The sequence below is a fragment of the Astatotilapia calliptera genome, chromosome 10 (genome assembly GCF_900246225.1).
Source record: "Astatotilapia calliptera chromosome 10, fAstCal1.2, whole genome shotgun sequence".
Lineage (NCBI taxonomy): Eukaryota > Metazoa > Chordata > Actinopteri > Cichliformes > Cichlidae > Astatotilapia > Astatotilapia calliptera.
The window spans coordinates 23,756,675-23,777,451 of NC_039311.1; the positions used below are offsets into that span (position 1 = coordinate 23,756,675).

General features: G+C 38.4%; 1 protein-coding gene across 1 annotated transcript; it reads left to right on the forward strand.

The window, feature by feature from the left end:
- Window positions 1–4,723: 4,723 nt before the first annotated feature.
- Window positions 4,724–20,179, forward strand: ube2b (ubiquitin-conjugating enzyme E2B (RAD6 homolog)). The gene is made up of 6 exons (XM_026182451.1): window positions 4,724–4,928; window positions 9,862–9,942; window positions 10,706–10,731; window positions 16,431–16,520; window positions 18,205–18,293; window positions 18,446–20,179. Exons 1-6 carry the CDS (start codon window positions 4,885–4,887, stop codon window positions 18,572–18,574), a joined length of 459 nt encoding a protein of 152 aa, XP_026038236.1. The 5' UTR covers window positions 4,724–4,884; the 3' UTR covers window positions 18,575–20,179.
- Window positions 20,180–20,777: the final 598 nt, after the last annotated feature.

Here is a 20,777-nt window from a genome sequence, read left to right on the forward strand (position 1 = left end):
TTGTATACACTGTAGTTGTAGAGTTTGAATGTTTCACTAAACCAGTTTCAGCGAAGAAAGATAAGGTTTTCTTAAAACATATATGGTTTTATTAACAGTATGTTTGTGTGAGAAGGAGAGATGAAGGGAAACAACACTGTCCCTGCGTCTCGGTGAAAGTGAGAAAGCAATGTACTGTTTCTTTGGCCTTTCTATTAAAAGCACCTGAGCTCAGCAGTGGTACTCTCTTCCTGCTTGTTTTGGCTGGATCCAGGCGTTTATCCAACTCCGACAGATAGGCAGACAAACAGAGGGTTACCCTTTTCTCCAGTAATCGAACAGCAAATTAAAGTAATACTGTGTCAAGAAATATAAGCTGTTCAAGAAACCCAATCGGTTGCACTCATAATAATGTTCAACATTTCACTGTTTCTCAGTGGATATAATCGGCTTCATCGCCGTTGATATGAAACCATATATAAATCAGTTTCTTTCCCCAAGAGCTTGCAAAGCATGGCAGGGTGAAAATGTGTTTTTCATTACATGAATGCTTTTCATTTCCAGTTATAGGGTGAGCTGATGCCAGCCACTTTTGTTTGTGAGTGACCTACATTCTCTCACTGTTAACAAAGCTTCGGCTCTATTGATAGCTGCAGACTGGACTCTCTCAAGCAAAGGGCCAAGAGAATAATTAAGCTAGATTAAATGGTCATTTAGATTTGCTGAAGCTTTGAGTGGGATTTCACTGAAGCCCAGTAGATTTCAGATGACCCTGATGAGTTTTTCTGCAACAGCTCTCCAGTTTAAAATTCCAGCAAGTATTGGCCTTTTCTCTGCAAAGAGCAGAGATGATGAAGTTACCAGTCAGCGGAAATATGACAAGGCGCTTTACATGCACGCTGTAACAAAGAAAACAATCAGATGATTAAATAATGTCACTTGTTTCTCAGCGAGAATCACATTCACTTACACAGAGACCAGAAATCAGAATAGATTCGAGCTGGAACTAATTTCTATTTTGGTGAGTCAGCAAGACTTTTGTAATTTTGCCTCTCTGAACGACCACAGTTAATTTTAATTTTGAAACTCTGATGATTTGGTTGAAGTGTATACCTTCTGTTTCATGTTTTCAAGGTTCAAAAGTAACTGGAAACACCCCAGAAAAATTACATATAAGGATCGGCTTGAGTGCTTTTTGCAGCCAGAGTATGCAGCCATGCATGCCCATGTCATAATACTGCCTCCAACATGACTTGCAGATAATGTGGTATCCTTCAGATTCTGAGCTGTTTCTTATTTTCTCCATGTTTTCTCACCATTCTGTGAGATACGAGATAGTCTTGGGTTCATATATCTAATTAGATGTTTTCTGATGAAGTCTGTTATGATCGTCTTGTTCTTAATTGTAAACAGTGATCTGTGCCTTGCTGTACACCCTCTGTATAGAGGTCTCTATTGATTGGAGAAGTGACGATTTCACACCTGCTTCTTCAAGAGTGTTCTTGACTTGGTTTGATGTTGTGAAGTTGTTTTTTTTGGGCATCAAGTGGATGATGGGAATGATGCCATCATCCACTTTCCTTTCTCCTGTGGTCTTTTAGGCTACAGTTGGTCAGCGCATTGATTCCTTTTAAGAATCTACTAGATAATTTTGCTTTCTCTCTGATAGGTTTATTTTGGTTTTTCAACCTTAATTTGCACTGAGATCTCTTTGCGCCTCATATTGACAGTTCCATTGAGAAGACGGTAAACTCAAGCTGAACGACTGGACTTCAGTCCAAATCTTTTATCTGCGTAGCTTGTCATGGAACATCGAGGATACAGGCATCAACCGGCTATATATCTGCTGGGCAGTCCAGTGATAGTTGAGCCTCTTGAAATAACTGTGCACAAAAATTGATTTAACTCTTAAACAGTTAATGCAATACTTTTGTTAAATCCTTATTATTTAAAAAGTACTTCAATCAACTTTGCACTATTTCAGTTAACATGTGAGAGAAAAATAACACCTCATTGAAGTCTGTAACTATGAATAATATTATCTTACAGGATTTTATGAAGACTGATTAATGAGGTAATTCTCTCTGCAAGAATCCATGTAACTGTGCATGTCTAACTTTGCGTAATCTAAAATCTCCGCAGTCGTTTTGACTCATCACCACCATCAAAGCCAGTAAAAACAGACATACTCAAAATTTATTAAGGAGGCTGATTAAGTCTGTTTAAAATATAAACTGTAAATAAATCGACAAGAAAAGAGAGCATTTATTGTCAGGGAATAATAAACCATAATAAAGATGCATAAGTTAAAACGGCAAATAATTTCTAGAGGAAAATAGAACACACAACAAACCATTTATAATAAAAAATGCTATTTAAACAATAGGAGAAAAACATTTTCCTTTTCTTTTTCCAGACTGCAGGCACAACCACACTTACAGAGTGCTGCATTTTTATTTGGCCTGTTGTATTTGTAATATTGTGCTAATCACAGAGAAGCATGGAAGCATGAGAACAAAACTGGTTATTGTTATCTCATGCTAATAGCTTTTCTTGACCACTAGTGCACGAACATGCTCCATGTCTGGGATCAGAACACCCTGAGTTAATGAAAAGGGTTGGCTCTTTATTTGATTGTAGTGCAGTTTCCTTCTGTGCATCGAAGTGTACTTGTATTTATTATAGGCTGCAGCATGATGACAGCAACTGTATTCTCAGTAACTACTGAACTGTTTAAAAGTCAGAGGGTGTATTTGCAGACTTGATATTAATCACTTCACAAGGAAGACCATGCAGACAGAGTGCATTACCTACAGACAAATTATGTAGATTTTAAGCTAAGCTACTTACCGCAGAGTGGATTACGAGCCAGATGCACATTCATTTTTATTTTCACTTGTCAGCCTCCCGCCCGTAAGTCAGAGTAGGTAGATTGTATTAGATTGATGATATTCAATCAAATCAAAAGTAGAACACGTTCCATAGTTCCCAGTAAGCTCAGTTAGATCAGGTAAAAATCTTTCATTCAGTCTCACTCTTCTGGGTTATTTTGTTCTCATCAGGGCAACATAGCAGAAAAACTTTGGCAGCAAATATTTGGTTTTTAGGGTTATTAAAATCATGGCATTGATTGAAACTCACACAGGTCTGCATCTCGCTGAGTTAGCACTCTTAAAGGTGAAATATTAATTGTACTGTTACCCTGAGAACAGATGAAGTTGGTCAGTATGTGCAATGGCTAACTCCAGAGACAGAGTACTGTGCAAAAGTCTTGAGCCACCCCTTTATTCTTTATATTTTGCTAGAAAAATTGCAGAAATTGGAAATAGGTGAACTGTTCAAATGGAAATGGAACTATCCACCCATCCATTCTCTGCTACTTATCCAATTCAGGGTTGGAGACTATTACTATCACCTACCATAGGGCGAGATGCGGGGTACACCCTGGGCAGGTCATCAGCCACTGTGCAAAACTTCAACACAGCCTGGACTTTCTTAGGCAAGCTTACGTATAATTTCTTTAAGTAGTCTTCAGGAATAGTTCCCAAGGCTTTTTGATGGACATTCAAAGCTATTTTTTGGATGCTGGCTGCCTTGTGTTCTGTTCTCTGTCAAGATGATCCCACACTCCTTCATAATGTTGAGGCTCGGGATCTGGGAAAGCCAATCCATGACTAATTCGGTTCCATTATGTGTTTTTCTATCCAGGTATGCTTTTACTCCATTGGCAGGGTGTTTGGGATTATTGTAATGCTGAAAAATGAAGCTGTTGCTAATCAGATTCTTTCCAGGCGGTATTGAATGGTGGATCAAATTTTAAATTTGGATCCATCACTCCTTCAGACCTTTTGCCACTGATTTTTAGTCCAGTTATTGTGTGATTTGCTATACCTCAGCCTTTCCCCCCATGTGTTCCTTCCATAAGAATGGCTTCTTGACAGCCCACCCTTCCACTGACATCATCTCTAATAGTGTGTGAATAGAAGATGGCTCAGCGCTTAGACTTGATCTATCAAGTCTAAGGATTCCAACCAAAAACTTTCTTGCTACAAGGTGACAGTTCTAACCACTGCCCTGTTTTAGATCTCGTGTCCATTTCAAGGCACCCGCAGACCTCTGTGTGACCTCTGTTTCTTACATGTACCATATATGATCCCTCCTATGGTGTTTCCATACGACCCTTCAAAGTAACTTGATAAAATGTGGTGGGAAAATAAAAGTTCTCATGACAATGTCATGGTGCGCCTTGAACTCTGTCACCACTGTCCCTTAAGAAAATAAACACAGATATGACATTTATAGTTTCACAGTCACAAGATTTCCAAAAAACACTATTTTCCCTTGATTTGAACCACAGTGGTAGATTTTTTTTTTTTTTTTTAAATCCATATCTCCACAATTATGACCTGGAACAGCCTGGATACACAGAAAATTGTAGCACAATATTAAATAAATATATAAATAAACAGTGTACATTTTGAAATATATTATATTTTGTGTATTTCTGGAGCAGTTTGGGAAAAGAAAAAGGATTTAGGAAATTTTTTTGCTGCTATTTTTTTTTTTAAGTTAAATTTGACACGAACAGTATGTAAGAGTTCCGGGTATTTTGAGAAAATGAACACCACCTATAGTAAGAGTATCAAAAATAGTTGGATTTGCAGCTCGGAGGTGTTTAAATTAACGCTTTTACATCAGCACCGTTTGTGAGCTAAAAGGGGCTGTGCCTCTGTAAGCAACCGACGTCACCATAAATAGCTAAAGCTAGCCAGTGGTTCAGGGAGAAGAAGAAAAGAGCTGCAAGCGGAAGAAGTACCGGATTTTGTTTCCGACAGTATTCGGTCTATGGTCTTGGGTTACTATTATTGTTTTTTAAATATCTGTATTTTTAACACATTTTGAATTATGTCGACACCGGCAAGGAGACGGCTCATGCGAGATTTTAAAAGGTACCGTCCTCATCGTTTGGGTATCTCTGTGTAGCTTTAGCCCATGAAGCTGTCGGCAGCTAGCTTAGTGTTAGCTCCTGGTGCAAACAATGCTGTGCAGAAACCCAGGCAGGAGTTAATGTGAGACAGGCTCATCGGTTATGGTTTGTCTCGATATTTGATGGCTAATGAAGTAACCGAGACGCTAGGGGATCATTCAAACGCTGTTTGTGTTCTGCAGTGGGGGGAGGTTTTTGTACCGAGGGAATAACGTTTTCTTTTTTTATGGCTAGTTTTGTTTTTTTTTTCTTTTTTTGGTGTGGGATCAGCTTCACTTGCAGAGGTTTATTGGTGACCGTTTGTCTTGGCTTAACTGGCCCCGATTAGAAGCTAAATGTCACAGGATTTATCCTATTAATACCCGCAGTCTGCAAGCTGTAGGTTTATATTGTGCTTTCAAGTAAGTCAATCAGTCGGCATGGTCATATTTCATCCTAGGGGTTGCAGGTTTTGCCAAGGTTTGTGGTCAGGGATTGCTCTATCTATATGTTTCTGATGCTTTATTTTAAATCCAGATATTTAATACACACAGTTACTACGTGATGATACGATAACAAAAAGAATATGTTAAGGCTTCCTGGGGGAATAACACCTGGCAAGGGCCTGCTTGTAATACCTGCTATCCCCAATCTGTTGCCTCGCTCCATATGGCATCCAACTGTGTGTGCGTGAATAACAGACACACACACACCTGTCAGTGGAAAAAAGCTGCTGAGCTATTCTACTAAGAGCAGCCATTGAAGCAGAGGGGATAATGTGTCACTGTAACTGAACTCTGCTCTGCTAGTCCCCAGGTGGTAAATGGTGACACTGAGGCAAGGGAAACACAATTGCACATGCCCGAATCAGCATGTGTCCACGCCAGTGCTGGCTGATTGAATTCAGTCTTGCATGGTATTGCTTAACCTCAACTGTTTGACCTGTAAGTCAAAGTGTATGTATTCTTAAAAATAGGCCGCTACACTGTTGTGTGGGGTTTTAGCTCAGTAATTTCGGTGTGATAAGACGGTAAATAAATGCTGTGGTCCTTTCTTTTTGACTATATTCAGTATGGCTTAACCTTCTTTTCTTCGCCAGATACATTTTCAGAAATAATTTTAGTCCACGCTGCAGTGAGCTGTGGCATTTATTCTTGTACGTTGTTGTCTGCATTGCTGCCTTCATGAATGAAACTGGGCCGCTCGTGCTGGGCTGGAGCTGATAAACCACAAACTGCAGTTACTTTTACCGAAACACAGGAAGGAGAGAAGACTTCAGAGCTGACTCTGAATGTATACACACATCGTCAGAGCTAAAAAGAAAGAGAAACAGGGCATCTCTCTGCACTCTTAAAATAGTTTTATTGTTTAGTAGATACATTCTCTGTATGCTAATGAAATACTGAGTTTGTAGGGTATATTACTATGAGGAAGACTTATGATTATACGTGTAGTTACATTTTAGCGCATTTTAGCTTACTTTGTAGCATTAATGCAGCATTGTAAATCAGGTATTACCCTTTCATATAACACATGGATATTTTAAATAGTGTGTAAGCTCTGATTTCTATTAGAGAGCATTAAAACCTCTTTTGGCACATGTTATAACACTTTGTGTACCTTTTTTAAACCCAGGTGTTTGAATTTGCTAAACTGCATAATTCCCAGAAGGCTTTGTTTGAGATGAATGATTATCTTGACCACACTGTTTTTAGAATAATAAACAGTTTTATGAGGGATTGCAATTAAAGTCCTGCAACAATGCAGTGTCTGATATAAAGAGTCTAAAATGACAGTGACTAATGTCACATGAAACCAAGTTGTACTTTTTGTCTCTATTTAAAGAGAAAACATGTTGGATGTATTTCATGATATATAACTACAAAAAGATGATATGAATGTTTCTTATATAAGAGCAGTTTTCCTTTTCATAGGCATTGAGTCTGTTTCGCTAAATGCTTACTTTATTACTTATTTAATGCTTTCTATTGAGGAAAAGCCAAACCTCTCCCCCCAAAAATGTGTAACCCCAGTTTTGGGGTTTATGTGTCTGATTTACACAAGGAGGCTTTTAATTTGAAATTAATGGGCTAATTTCAGTTCAGGATTCAATCAAAGAAAGAGAATCAAAGAGGCTGGTATAGTAGGGATAAGAGGCTAGTCTTTTAAAATTTAAATCTTAATCGGGTATTTTCTGGCCTCAGCCATCGGTCTCTAGAGGTCAGAGAGCATGTTTTGGTCCACATATAGTTAAGGCAAATAATCCTATTTTTATTTTTACATAATAGCTTAATATAATACTAACATAATAACTTGATACTAATATATTAAAATGCATTCCTAGTTTATTTTCTGACAATTCATGTCAAATTTACCACCACGCAGTCTCTTCATCAACAGTCCCGTACTTGCCCTAATCTTCCTTACTGCAGACTTGTGAGTAATCCCCACGTTTCAAGTAAAATAAACTATCGGTCTATCCTAGAAGATGAACTCAGTGGAGCTTCCCTTTACCAGCAAAGAGTTCAGGGAGATTACTGTAAATGAGGTTAATTGCAGTGGGTCCGTCTACAGCAAGGGACTTAGACATGGATCTGCACTCACAGACGCACAAATCAGCCTACCTTGTTTTATAGCTATAAGCTCTTATTAAACCAGCTTTTAAACTGGGCCTGGAATTGTAGGCCTCAATAGCCTGTAGTGACTGCCGGACTTGGCCTATATAGATTTGGTGATTTGAAGCAAGACCTTTAATGTTGCACAATAATCTACCATGAGCTTCAGAAATCAGTTTGATAGCCAACACAGATTTTATTGAGGCCGCTGTCGGAAACTTCATTTAAATTGTTGACCCGCTGCCACACCTGTTTTGATTTGCTGACGCCTCTGTTGCTAGGCAGTTGCTGCTGTGGCATGTCGTTTGTCAGGCACGCCTGGGTAGTTTTATTTGTGGAGCCTCGACTAATTATTATTTTTAATTATGATTAATCCAGCTGTGGTTAATTTGGGTTAGCCGATAAATCATTTGGGTGCTGAACAGTCCAAAACAAATGTATATATGATCTCAAACCCTTTTTAGTTTCTTATTTTTACCTTCTCACTCTTTTACCTTCAAATTACAAGCGCTATCATGTGAAAAGCGATGGTTTCCAAATCTTTGACTGGCACTCATTTGACAATCTTTCACCTTTCATCGGATCAGATAGAGGTCTGTGTAGAGAAGATATAATATGAAACATTATGTTTGAAAACATAGCAGTTATTCCACCTTAACTTGTTAAAAAAACAACAACACTAAAGTGATTTCATTTAGAGCCCAGTCTGCCAGGCCGGGGTCTAGCTGCTGTGATACGAAGAAACATAAGTTTTATCAATTAGCCAGAATGTTTGGACATGTAGATGTGCCGGTTTTCATCACTTGTCTCCACATGGTTCCGCAACCAAACTTGCTGAATTATTTAGCAGTGTAGAGCGTCTATAGAGGAAATGTAAAGGTTATGGTTGGGATATGATTCGCAGTACTTTCATCAGCACATTGTGGAAGATGGTGGGAAAATATTACTTGTAGGATATTTTAATATGCTTAATTAAAACAAAGGTAGGTTTATTTTGTAGTACTACAGGCTTCCTATTACTGGGAAGGTCTGGGCCCAAGGTCACAGTAGAGGTGAAAAGGTCAAACACAGATGATAATACACAGATTTGAATCAGTACATTTTTTTCTTTTTGCTATTGGCTACAAGCAGTTTTTAAATAGTTTCTCTCGTGTGTGTGTGTGTGTGTGTGTGTGTGTGTGTGTGTGTGTGTGTGTGTGTGTGTGTGTGTGTGTGTGTGTGTGTGTGTGTGTGTGTGTGTGTGTGTGTGTGTGTGTGTGTGTGTGTGTGTAACCTTTAATATAATGACGTGATGCCAAAAAAGGACTTTAAGCTTTTTTTCTTGCTGACCTTATATAAAACTTGCACATATGCTAAAACTGCTTACCCAATTTGCCTCCCTCTCAGAGCAGTGCTGTGGCTGAACGAATGAGGCTGAAACGGTTTCACACATATCAAACGACAGCCTGTACATTGTACAAGCAGTTGCCATGACATGTCAGATCCTCCTGTGTCTTACACAGTCGACATTTTAGATTTAGTTAGATCTCTAAAATTGGATTTGATGTCCTTGTTTTTGATTGGTCGTGTGTGCTAGTTTTGCTTCGTTAGTGCTCTTAGTGGGGGAAGCCTGGGTTGTCTTGTTGTGGTGATAACACAATCTGATGATGGCTGATGGTAGGGTAAGGGAAGCCAGATTAGGAAAAGAGATCCTGGATGTGTTGAGCTTACTTTGTAGTGTAGGCTCTTGGCTCCCGCTCGTTTCCTGCTTCGACGTTGTTCTGATAGCCCGTCGGTGCTACTCTGAAGTCATTTCAGGTGAAGGTCGACTTGATGGCTTAAGTGCTTTGCATTAACAACACCAGAGATTTGATGGTCACTGTGGATACAATACTGGTGCTGCAGTGCTTCAGATGAGCACTTATGTTCACTGACATGTGACAACAGGACTGTCATAGTGCTGTTGATCCTGCGAGCCTGGCTGTCTGTTGAAAGTCGTGTTGATACAGCAGTTCGTGTTTTGATTGCTAATTTTCCTGCAGTAAAGCTGTTAATTAAAACCATCACCCCTCCTCAGCTGTCTTTCCCACTTGCTTCTCTCCCTTTACATCTAAGGGGTTTTTCTTTTTGCCATCATTCTTTTTCATGTTTTTCTCCCCTTTATCTCCCCCCCCCCCCCCCCCCCCCCCCCTGCTTTTGCTCCTTTACTTCATGTCCCTGCCTCCCTTTCCACTGATTCAGGCTTTTTTGCTGTGTATGTCTTCTCGTCTCACCTCTTTTTCTTCACTCTAAAGTCTCTGTTTCTTTCTCTTTCTTGCCCAGACTTCAAGAAGATCCTCCTACCGGTGTGAGCGGAGCGCCATCAGAGAACAACATCATGCTTTGGAACGCTGTTATTTTTGGGTGAGTCATTCTCTAAATCCGCCCTGCCGTCTTGACTGTGCCACTGCGATTGTGATGCGCAGATTCTGCAACCCACCCACCCCCACTGTGTTCTCGTCCACCACATCCTTCTGCTTTAAAAAGTGTTTCTGATTGCAGCCCTGATTGTTGCACAGAGCAGTCTGGAAAATCAGCATGTGGAGTCACAGCAAGTGTTCAGTGGAAGAGAGGGCTGGAAGACACTGTTAGAGATAAGAAAGTGTGTTAAGAATGAACCCGTATTAAAGAAGTAGCTTTTTGCATACTGGGTGTATCTCTGGTGGATAATTTGCTGTGCGTGTTTAAAAGAAGAGCGACTAGAGAAAAATCTACTCAGAAGTGATGTGAAATTTAAGTCGCAAGAATTAATAAAACATCAAATGCACAAGCAAATTGAATAGCTGAAAGTAACTAGAAATCCAACCAGGACCAAGGATGTGTAACAAAACCAAATTAGAAATACTCACATGGGTTTATAAAAATACACTCGATCGTAGTTGCTCACCTAAATCAAAGGGGAGGCTGCTATACATGTAAAGTATGAAGGCAGCTGTTTTAATTGGCCCCTCAACATGTTCTGTGTGAGCACGAAGAGCTTAGTAAATATGGACCCTGGTGTCTGCAGAGCTTCTACTCCTTGAAGGACAGACTGCAGTACTACTAGAGAGGGTCTTAATGGGGATTAGCAGTGGGGATATTTGGATTTTGGAAACATTTTAAATCTCTCTCTCTCTGCCTTCTGCAGGCCTGTGGGAACACCATTTGAAGATGGTAAGTTCTACATTTTGAGTCATCTAAAGTGCAGCCTCATGTTTATCTGAGTTCTAGATGTGGTTTAACTTTGCCTTGAACTCGTGATGTTGTTGTAGAGTCGGAGAACTCAGTCAATGTATTATTACTTTTCGGGCAGCATGTGTGTAGTGAAATGATTATGGGTTGCATGCTCAAATAATCAGTCTACCTGAGCACAAAATCCCACAATTATCGTGAGGATCGCCACACCTCTGAGTAGATAGCTTCTTTTTTTTTTAAATTGTAAGTTAGAAATTATTACAAATTGAGTATCTGGAGTGGTTTAAGTGCCTGAAATGCATTTAAAATGACTTAAATTGAAAACAAATTGGTACTTTAATCGGTCATCATATTTTAATCATGTGATAACAACTAGACCTCTGAGAGTTAGGAACTGCTACAATTATTTTTAAGTAGAAAGGGGAACTGACATTTAATCCTTGAAAGTTGAAGAAGTTGTAGTCTAATTTTTTGTATAGGAGTCCCTTTGGCAAGTTATCACAGCTGCAGTAATTTCAACTGAACAATTATCAGGGGCTCAGTTTTGGTGGGCTGAAAACTCGCTGTATCCACGCACTGGCTCTATAAATATGAATAAAAGTACTTATTTTAACTATAGTATGATGTGAATTGAACAGAAGTTTGTAGGTCGGTGACGCAGCATCATAAAGTACGATTTTTACCCCTCGACCATAAAAGGCTGATGTGGTATTGTCGTCCCCCTGCCAGGCGGGCAGGCAGCGTTCATACAGTTTTCTACAAGCTTGGATTTAAAACTGTCCATTGCTACTTTTATAATAACTAGAAAGTGCATTTTCTGAAGAAACTGCAGTGTGAATGCTTGAATCTGAATGTATGCACTGAAATGAATTAATTACTGAATTTTGAGTTAAAAATATTGAATGAGATAAAAAAAAACAAAACCCGAATTTAACCTGAAAACAAAAGTGCTGAACTGCTAAAAGCTGAAGGTTACACAGAAGAAGAAGTTGGAAAAAAGCTGAAAATGTTTTAATTGTAAATTAGAAAAACCTAAGAAATGAGAAAAGAACATTTAGAGTCAGAAAACATCTGAAAGAATATTAAAAGGTCATATTCTTTGAATCACTGAATGACTAAAATGTGATCCCTCCACTTGGACCCACACAGTTTAAAAAGTTGACATCTCTGAGCTTTGAAAGACAAGATGTTGGAAAAAGAACAACGATGGCGACGTTTTGAGGGTAAAATGATGGCTTTAACACTGTGGACACAGCAGCAGTTGAAAGAGAAGTGCTTAAGATGAATTTTGGCAGAGTGGCAGAGAGAGCTCGTTAAGCAGGCAGGTGTGAGCCTGGTTGCTATAGTGACCGCACCCAATGGCTCCATACACACGCACACAGACATGCACCTCACTTTTGCTGCTTAAAATGAACAGAAAAGTCAGGCCGAAACAAATCGTTCCCAAATGAAAAGTAAAAGTCGTATTGACAAAATTCTTTCACCGTGAGCGACAGCAATGTCTAGTCTACCAAATTCTCAGTTTTCATGTCTGTGGAGTTTATTATATGGACGTGGTGACAGTGGAAAGACACCATGCTCTTCTGATTTTCAAACGAACCTTCTGAGCCATTTTAACATTAGAGTCTATGGAACAGTTGGAGGGAGGAGGCTGTGCATTGGTGACATTTACGAAAGAACCATAACACCTAGGACAATAGTAAACACATTGGATGAAAGAGGACAGTGATGGCTACGTTTTGAGGGTAAAATCATACCTGTAGAGCAAACGCTGCGGACACAGCAGCAGTTTTAAAAAAGATTTTAAGATTAATTTTTTTGCTCCTCTCACTCTAGCAGTTGAGCTGCCTCACTCTAGCCCCAACATTCCGTCCCATACACACCCATTATAAACTCTGAAACGGGTGAAAAAACATCATGAAACTTAAACTGGAACTGAAGAAAAAGTATAATAGATATTGAAAAGATAAATACAAGTTCAATAGTTGAATGTCTTGTCTTCGTTTTAAAGTTTGAATGGTGGCTCTATGTCAATGTATGTGGAAGTAGTAAGAGTTTAAAAATGAGTAAGTTGAATGAGAATTTGAAGGGTCTCCCCATTGAAATACATGGGAAATTTTTGTTGAATAAAGTTGAATAAAATTAAAAATATAAATGTTAAAAATGAGAAAAATACAAGCAACAGTGTCCAAAAGAATAGGAATCTAACGGTGTTTGAATGGTTTTTCTAAGTTGAATGGTTTTGAAGGAGTAGGCTTTCAAAAAACGTACGGAATAGATAATAATAACTAGAAAGTGCATTTTCTGAAGAAACTGCAGTGTGAATGCTTGAATCTGAATGTATGCACTGAAATGAATTAATTGCTGAATTTTGAGTTAAAAATATTGAATGAGATTAAAAAAAAACAAAAAAAAAAACGAATTTAACCTGAAAACAAAGGTGCTGAACTGCTAAAAGCTGAAGGTTACACAGAAGAAGAAGTTGGAAAAAAGCTGAAAATGTTTTAATTGTAAATTAGAAAAACCTAAGAAATGAGAAAAGAACATTTAGAGTCAGAAAACATCTGAAAGAATATTAAAAGGTCATATTCTTTGAATCACTGAATGACTAAAATGTGATCCCTCCACTTGGACCCACACAGTTTAAAAAGTTGACATCTCTGAGCTTTGAAAGACAAGATGTTGGAAAAAGAACAACGATGGCGACGTTTTGAGGGTAAAATGATGGCTTTAACACTGTGGACACAGCAGCAGTTGAAAGAGAAGTGCTTAAGATGAATTTTGGCAGAGTGGCAGAGAGAGCTCGTTAAGCAGGCAGGTGTGAGCCTGGTTGCTATAGTGACCGCACCCAATGGCTCCATACACACGCACACAGACATGCACCTCACTTTTGCTGCTTAAAATGAACAGAAAAGTCAGGCCGAAACAAATCGTTCCCAAATGAAAAGTAAAAGTCGTATTGACAAAATTCTTTCACCGTGAGCGACAGCAATGTCTAGTCTACCAAATTCTCAGTTTTCATGTCTGTGGAGTTTATTATATGGACGTGGTGACAGTGGAAAGACACCATGCTCTTCTGATTTTCAAACGAACCTTCTGAGCCATTTTAACATTAGAGTCTATGGAACAGTTGGAGGGAGGAGGCTGTGCATTGGTGACATTTACGAAAGAACCATAACACCTAGGACAATAGTAAACACATTGGATGAAAGAGGACAGTGATGGCTACGTTTTGAGGGTAAAATCATACCTGTAGAGCAAACGCTGCGGACACAGCAGCAGTTTTAAAAAAGATTTTAAGATTAATTTTTTTGCTCCTCTCACTCTAGCAGTTGAGCTGCCTCACTCTAGCCCCAACATTCCGTCCCATACACACCCATTATAAACTCTGAAACGGGTGAAAAAACATCATGAAACTTAAACTGGAACTGAAGAAAAAGTATAATAGATATTGAAAAGATAAATACAAGTTGAATAGTTGAATGTCTTGTCTTCGTTTTAAAGTTTGAATGGTGGCTCTATGTCAATGTATGTGGAAGTAGTAAGAGTTTAAAAATGAGTAAGTTGAATGAGAATTTGAAGGGTCTCCCCATTGAAATACATGGGAAATTTTTGTTGAATAAAGTTGAATAAAATTAAAAATATAAATGTTAAAAATGAGAAAAATACAAGCAACAGTGTCCAAAAGAATAGGAATCTAACGGTGTTTGAATGGTTTTTCTAAGTTGAATGGTTTTGAAGGAGTAGGCTTTCAAAAAACGTACGGAATAGATAATAAAATATAAGAATAAAGATTAGAAGAACAATACTGTGAATGCTTTTCAAGCATTCACACTAATAAAATAGAATAATAACTAGAAAGTGCATTTTCTGAAGAAACTGCAGTGTGAATGCTTGAATCTGAATGTATGCACTGAAATGAATTAATTGCTGAATTTTGAGTTAAAAATATTGAATGAGATTAAAAAAACAAAACAAAAAAAACAACGAATTTAACCTGAAAACAAAGGTGCTGAACTGCTAAAAGCTGAAGGTTACACAGAAGAAGGAGTTGGAAAAAAACTGAAAATGTTTTAAATGTAAATTAGAAAACCCTAAGAAATGAGAAAAGAACATTTAGAGTCAGAAAACATCTGAATGGATATTAAAAGGTCATATTCTTTGAATCACTGAATGACTCAAATGTGATCCCTCCACTTTGATCCACACAGTTTAAAAAGTTTAAATGCCTGAGCTTTGAAAGATACAGTGTTGGAAAGAGAACAATAATGGCGACAATTTGAGGGTAAAATGATGGCTGTAACACTGTGGACACAGCAGCAGTTGAAAGAGAAGTGCTTAAGATGAATCTTGGCACAGTGGCAGGCAGAGCTCGTTAAGCAGGCAGGTGTGAGCCTGGTTGCTATAGTGACTGCACCCAATGGCTCCATACACACGTACACAGACATGCGCCTCACTTTTGCTGCTTAAAATGAACAGAAAAGTCAGGCCGAAACAAATCGCTCCCAAATGAAAAGTATAGGTCGTATTGACAAAATTCTTTCACCGTGAGCGGCAGCAATGTCCACTCTACCTAATTCTCAGTTTTCATGCCTGTGGAGTTTATTATATGGACGTGGTGACAGTGTAAAAACACCATGCTCTTCTGATTTTCAAACCAACCTTCTGAGCCGTTTTAACATTAGAGTCTATGGAAGAGTTGGAGGGAGGAGGCTGTGCATTGGTGACATTTATGAAAGAACCGTAACACCTAGGACAATAGTAAACACATTGGATGAAAGAGGACAGCCATGGCTACGTTTTGAGGGTAAAATCATACCTGTAGAGCAAACGCTGCGGACACAGCAGCAGTTTTAAAAAAGATTTTAAGATTAATTTTTTTGCTCCTCTCACTCTAGCAGTTGAGCTGTCTCACTCTAGCCCCAACATTCCGTCCCATACACACCCATTATAAACTCTGAAACGGGTGAAAAAACATCATGAAACTTAAACTGGAACTGAAGAAAAAGTATAATAGATATTGAAAAGATAAATACAAGTTGAATAGTTGAATGTCTTGTCTTCGTTTTAAAGTTTGAATGGTGGCTCTATGTCAATGTATGTGGAAGTAGATACAGTTTAAAGAGGAGGAAGTTGAATGAGAATTTGAAGGGTCTCCCCATTGAAATACATGGGAAATTTTTGTTGAAAAAAGTTGAATAAAATTAAAAATATAAATGTTAAAAATGAGAAAAATAGAAGCAGTCATGTCCAAAAGAATAGGAATCTAATGGTGTTTGAATGGTTTTTCTAAGTTGAACGGTTTTGAAGGAGATAGAGTACAAAAAACGTACGGAATCCATAATAATAAAATATAATAAAATAGAATAAAGATTCGAAGAACAATACTGTGAATGCTTGAAAAGCATTCACACTAATAAAGATTAGAAGAACAATACTGTGAATGCTTTTCAAGCATTCACACTAATTAACTTTCTAGCTTCTCTTTTCAGTCGAGCTGCTGATATTTATAGTAACATAATTCTTTCCCTCATTTTGTCTGACCCCCTCCATCCTTCACATCTGTATTCTCCTTGCAAAATTACTTACGTTCACCCCCCCCCCCCCCCCCCCCCCCCCTCGCGCTCCCTCTGTCTGTCATTTGTTCTGCCTCATACCCTCTCCGTCTATCTCTGCAGGAACATTTAAGCTTCTGATAGAGTTTTCTGAGGAGTACCCAAACAAGCCTCCCACGGTTCGGTTTGTCTCCAGAATGTTTCACCCAAATGGTAAGTGGGCTAGCAGCTGAAATGCCCTCAATTATCAGTGGTGCAGCACCCATGTTCACTGAAGCTTACAAAGTGTTCTGACCTTCAAGCAACTAAGCTAGTCTAGTGAATAAAATGACAGTGTGGGGTCATTTCTGAACACATTATAGTTGATACAGAAATACTTTTTTGTAATGGCTCTATTTGTGTGTATTATATCTATACTATATCCTTTATCTGTTACAGATCATCTAAAATGTTACTTTTTCAGTCGGGTTTATATAAAATTGTGCTAAAAAACAAATTGTAGGAATAAAAATTTAAATTATTTACATAATCATTGCCTTTTATTTCTTTAAAAACATCTTTGTTACAATATATATAATATAAAAATAGATTTTAAAATTTCAGGTATGTTTATGTGATCTATGTGTTGAAGTATACTAGAATAAGTGTTCAACATAACACGTTTTGGCTGCCAGGTCAGTAGATCAGACTTTTACTGGCTATTTTAATTACCTTCTACACTAAATCTATAAGAATGTTGCACAAACTATGAGTAGATTTATATTTTACAGTGTAACATCATCCCTGTCTATAGGCTGCAGGTATATCTCATAGAAGGAGAGTGGACAGCCTAGTTTAAAGACTGAGGACTTTATCTGCATCTAGCTTTTATTGTAGCAGGTAGAAAGGCGTCAGGAAAGCTGAAAGAAAGAACAGTAAATGGCATCAGGGCGGCCTCCACATTAACCTTATGCCAAATGAGTCACATGCTGAACCAGTGAGCTAATCCAGCCAGATAAACCAGCACCCCTATGCTTCAGTTTTAAACCCAATCTAAAAAAATTGTAGGTTTTTGTAGATGATTGTGTAATATTGAATATATTTTGTGCAAATAAACACACATCAAGACTTCTGTAGCTATTAAATGAAACCCTACAGTGTTAATATATATATATATATTTTCTTTTAAAGAGTTAAAAAAAAATGTCCAGGAGCAAAAATGAACCACTGCAACTTTCCACTAGGTTTATACCAGCGGCCCAATTCCTCTGTTTAAAAATGAAATTGTAAGAATGTTTAACTTTTTTACATTTTTACTCAGAATAAATATCCAACTCTTGCTAAACATGTTGTAAATTTGTCAATTTTCCTTTTTAATGGTTTGTTATTTTATTCAGTTTCTGGTGGTAGACCCAGTCTTCCAGATCTCGCAGTCTCAATAAACATGCATCAGAGCCTAAAATGTATTTTCACACATTTTTATGAACTATAATAACCTTGGTGGATGCCGGCATTGTGATGAGTTATGTACGTAATATGTTAGACTTATTTATGGCTTTGTTTCATTTTTAAGTTTTCAGTTTGCAGTGCTACAATAAGAACAAGCACCAGATTACAATGTACTTCACCAGTAATGTAAAGAAACTGTCTTGATGATTTAAATTCAATTTAAATGTTTAATTTTAAAAAGTGTCATGTATTTATTAAAGGGACGGCGCACATTAATGTCTATATTTAATCTGTAGCCTCTGGCAGGTCAAACAAAAACAGTACAATGAGAAAACAAGGGGCAACAATTAAATATGAAAGCATACAGCATTAAATATAACGCACATTAGCATAAAATGAATGGTCACGGATACATTCCTCATTAGCTTTAGTTGTAAATGTGTTGCTGATCTTTTTCTCTGCATGTCAGTTTACGCAGATGGCAGTATATGTTTAGACATACTTCAGAATCGCTGGAGCCCCACATACGATGTGTCGTCCATACTCACCTCCATCCAGGTTGGTCGTGTTTCACTCCCTTTTCATACATTTTAATTCACGGTGAAGCATGATGATTCTATACAGGGACATCCGAAGTATCTCTCCTGGTTATTTAATCTTCAGGATGTCAACATTTTCATCATTAGTCTTCCTTTTTTTCTCTCTCGCAGTCATTGCTGGACGAGCCAAACCCCAACAGCCCAGCCAACAGTCAGGCCGCACAGCTCTATCAGGAAAACAAGAGAGAGTACGAGAAGAGGGTGACGGCCATCGTGGAGCAGAGCTGGGTGGATGTCTGAGCTCCTCTTGTTCTCTGCTCTTCTCTCCATCACCCACTCTTCACCATCCAAGTACTTCAGTCTCTCATTTTTACCTCATCGAGAAAAAAAATCAAGAAAAAAGAAAACACAGCAACTATATCAGAAGAACTTAAGTGCCACACTGGGGGGGGGCGCAAGAACAACCAAACCAGAATGGACATTACCTTGCTTGCCAATGCATTTTAGGGAAACAGGAGAGGGGAAATCAATCTTGTATTTGTTCCCTGTCTTTACTTTTATTTTATTTTTTTATTGCATGATGTGACATAAGTTATTGCTAACAGAATTTGTAATATATCTCTGGTTGGAATGATGCTGTTTGTGTTTCACAGACTCCTTCCCATCCCCCCCTCTTTTTTTTTTTTTTGTATCCACAACTTGGCTAAGAAAGGGGCACATCAATGACTGAATCATTATTTTGAAAGTCGTGGGAAAAGCCAAAATCGGTAGCATCATCACCATCATCGTCATCTTTGAAGTCGACAGCAGATTCAGCTGATAAAGAGCAGTCCCTGATCTCTTCCAGCATATCTCTGTTTATTTTAAGAGATGCTGTAGGTTTGGGCTCGCAGACGTCACAGGCTGCAGCAGTGCCAAGTCTCCCTTGCACTGATGAATCATGACTGGCAATCTCTGAGCTTTTCTTTTAATCATTTCTGCTCGCGGGTAGAAGAAGGTTGTTTGAGAGGGTTATGAGAAAGTGAATATTAACACGGAAAACTTGGACTGAGGCTCTGCAGTCCCCGACAGTTTCATTCTTTGGTATATTAGAAACCGCATATAATGCTATAATCAAAATATATGTAGGGCCTGATGGCCCTTAGCCAGCGAGTTCAGATGTGGGTGGTGTCGCTGTATCATTCGATGTGGGGGGGATGGGGACAGAATTGGCATTGCTGGAGGTACTCTGCTTCTACATCGTGTGTTTCTTTAGTCTGCTTTTTTTCTATTTATTGAACCTTTTTACTGTTTGCAGTCAAACTGTTCTCCTCTTGGTTTTCTCATTTAGTTTGTCAAAGAAAGTAAATGACTTCTGAATGCTTTGTCGCCTGTGACATGTGTCAGCCTGAACACAGTCGGTGCTTTTGTTCTTTCTCTTAAAAATGACACAGCTGACATCTGAATTAGCAAATAAGCAGAGAATGAAAGCTTCATACGGTTTTTTTTCCCTATAATTTTTGGGCACTTTATAAGAGAATTGATTGGATAAGAACAAACTGCTGCAAAGATCATAAAGCCTGTTCTAAGAGTGTGATGTCAACTGTTTTCCTAAGGGCTCAAGTTGTTTTCATGCCTGCTTTTTGCCCACCGTTTTATTTGCTCTTATTTCCCCCATTTAAAAACGCCATCCCTCGAGTGTAAATTACTCACTTAACCTGCCCGACTCCGGCTAAGTAATCAGTCATCATAAACCAGAATTCCTCTTTTCCTTGATAATAAAGGTTATATTGTGGCTTGTGACTTATCTCACCCAATAAGCAGAAGGGATATGTTATAAAAAACAATTTTGTGAAATAAACATAATGTATACTTAACGATATGCTGTATAAACATAATAAAAAAACCACATTTTTCAGACTTTGACACAGGTTCTGGTCATTTATTCATCCATCTGGTTCCTTGTGCACTTTACCAGGCTGGGTTAATTCCAGGTGACACAGGTAACCTGGACCCACAGGGTTAACGCGAAGAGACCGACAGCCGGTCTCATAATTAACTATAGGGTGGAACTATTACACAGAGTATTGTAGTTTTTCATATTGTCATGTAACTTGGTTAAAGCAAGATATTGCAACATTTCTGGCATGTTTGCTGAGCCTCTGTCTTTACGCTGCTCGTACCAAAATCAATGTGAGCTTCATCAAAACTTGAGATTAGTACTGCAGTGATTGATTGATAAGATGTACAGTTATTTTTTTATTTTTGGCCTGTCCCGTTTGGCTCTTTTGCCATCAGAATTGTTGTCTAAAGGCAAAGAAAGATGCCCAACGGATTTACTTTACCAAACTGACCATCCCAGCCTTGCCGTAATGGTCCATTTGATTCACCTTTTATTGTTTATTTTATTTTCACTTACTGAATACGGGACAGACTTGACTGGGGGAAAGAAGGGGAGAAAGAAAGAGGGAAAGAGAAACAGCTGAGAAGAGAGACGGGGGAGAAGGGCAAAAGACAAAAACCA

Bases quoted from the DNA above. Each gene is read 5' to 3' on its own strand.
- ube2b (XM_026182451.1), top strand. From the start codon at position 4,885: ATGTCGACACCGGCAAGGAGACGGCTCATGCGAGATTTTAAAAG. The intron at 9,943-10,705 runs GTGAGTCATTCT...TGCCTTCTGCAG, and splicing joins TGGAACGCTGTTATTTTTGG to GCCTGTGGGAACACCATTTG. The intron at 16,521-18,204 runs GTAAGTGGGCTA...TCTGCATGTCAG, and splicing joins CAGAATGTTTCACCCAAATG to TTTACGCAGATGGCAGTATA.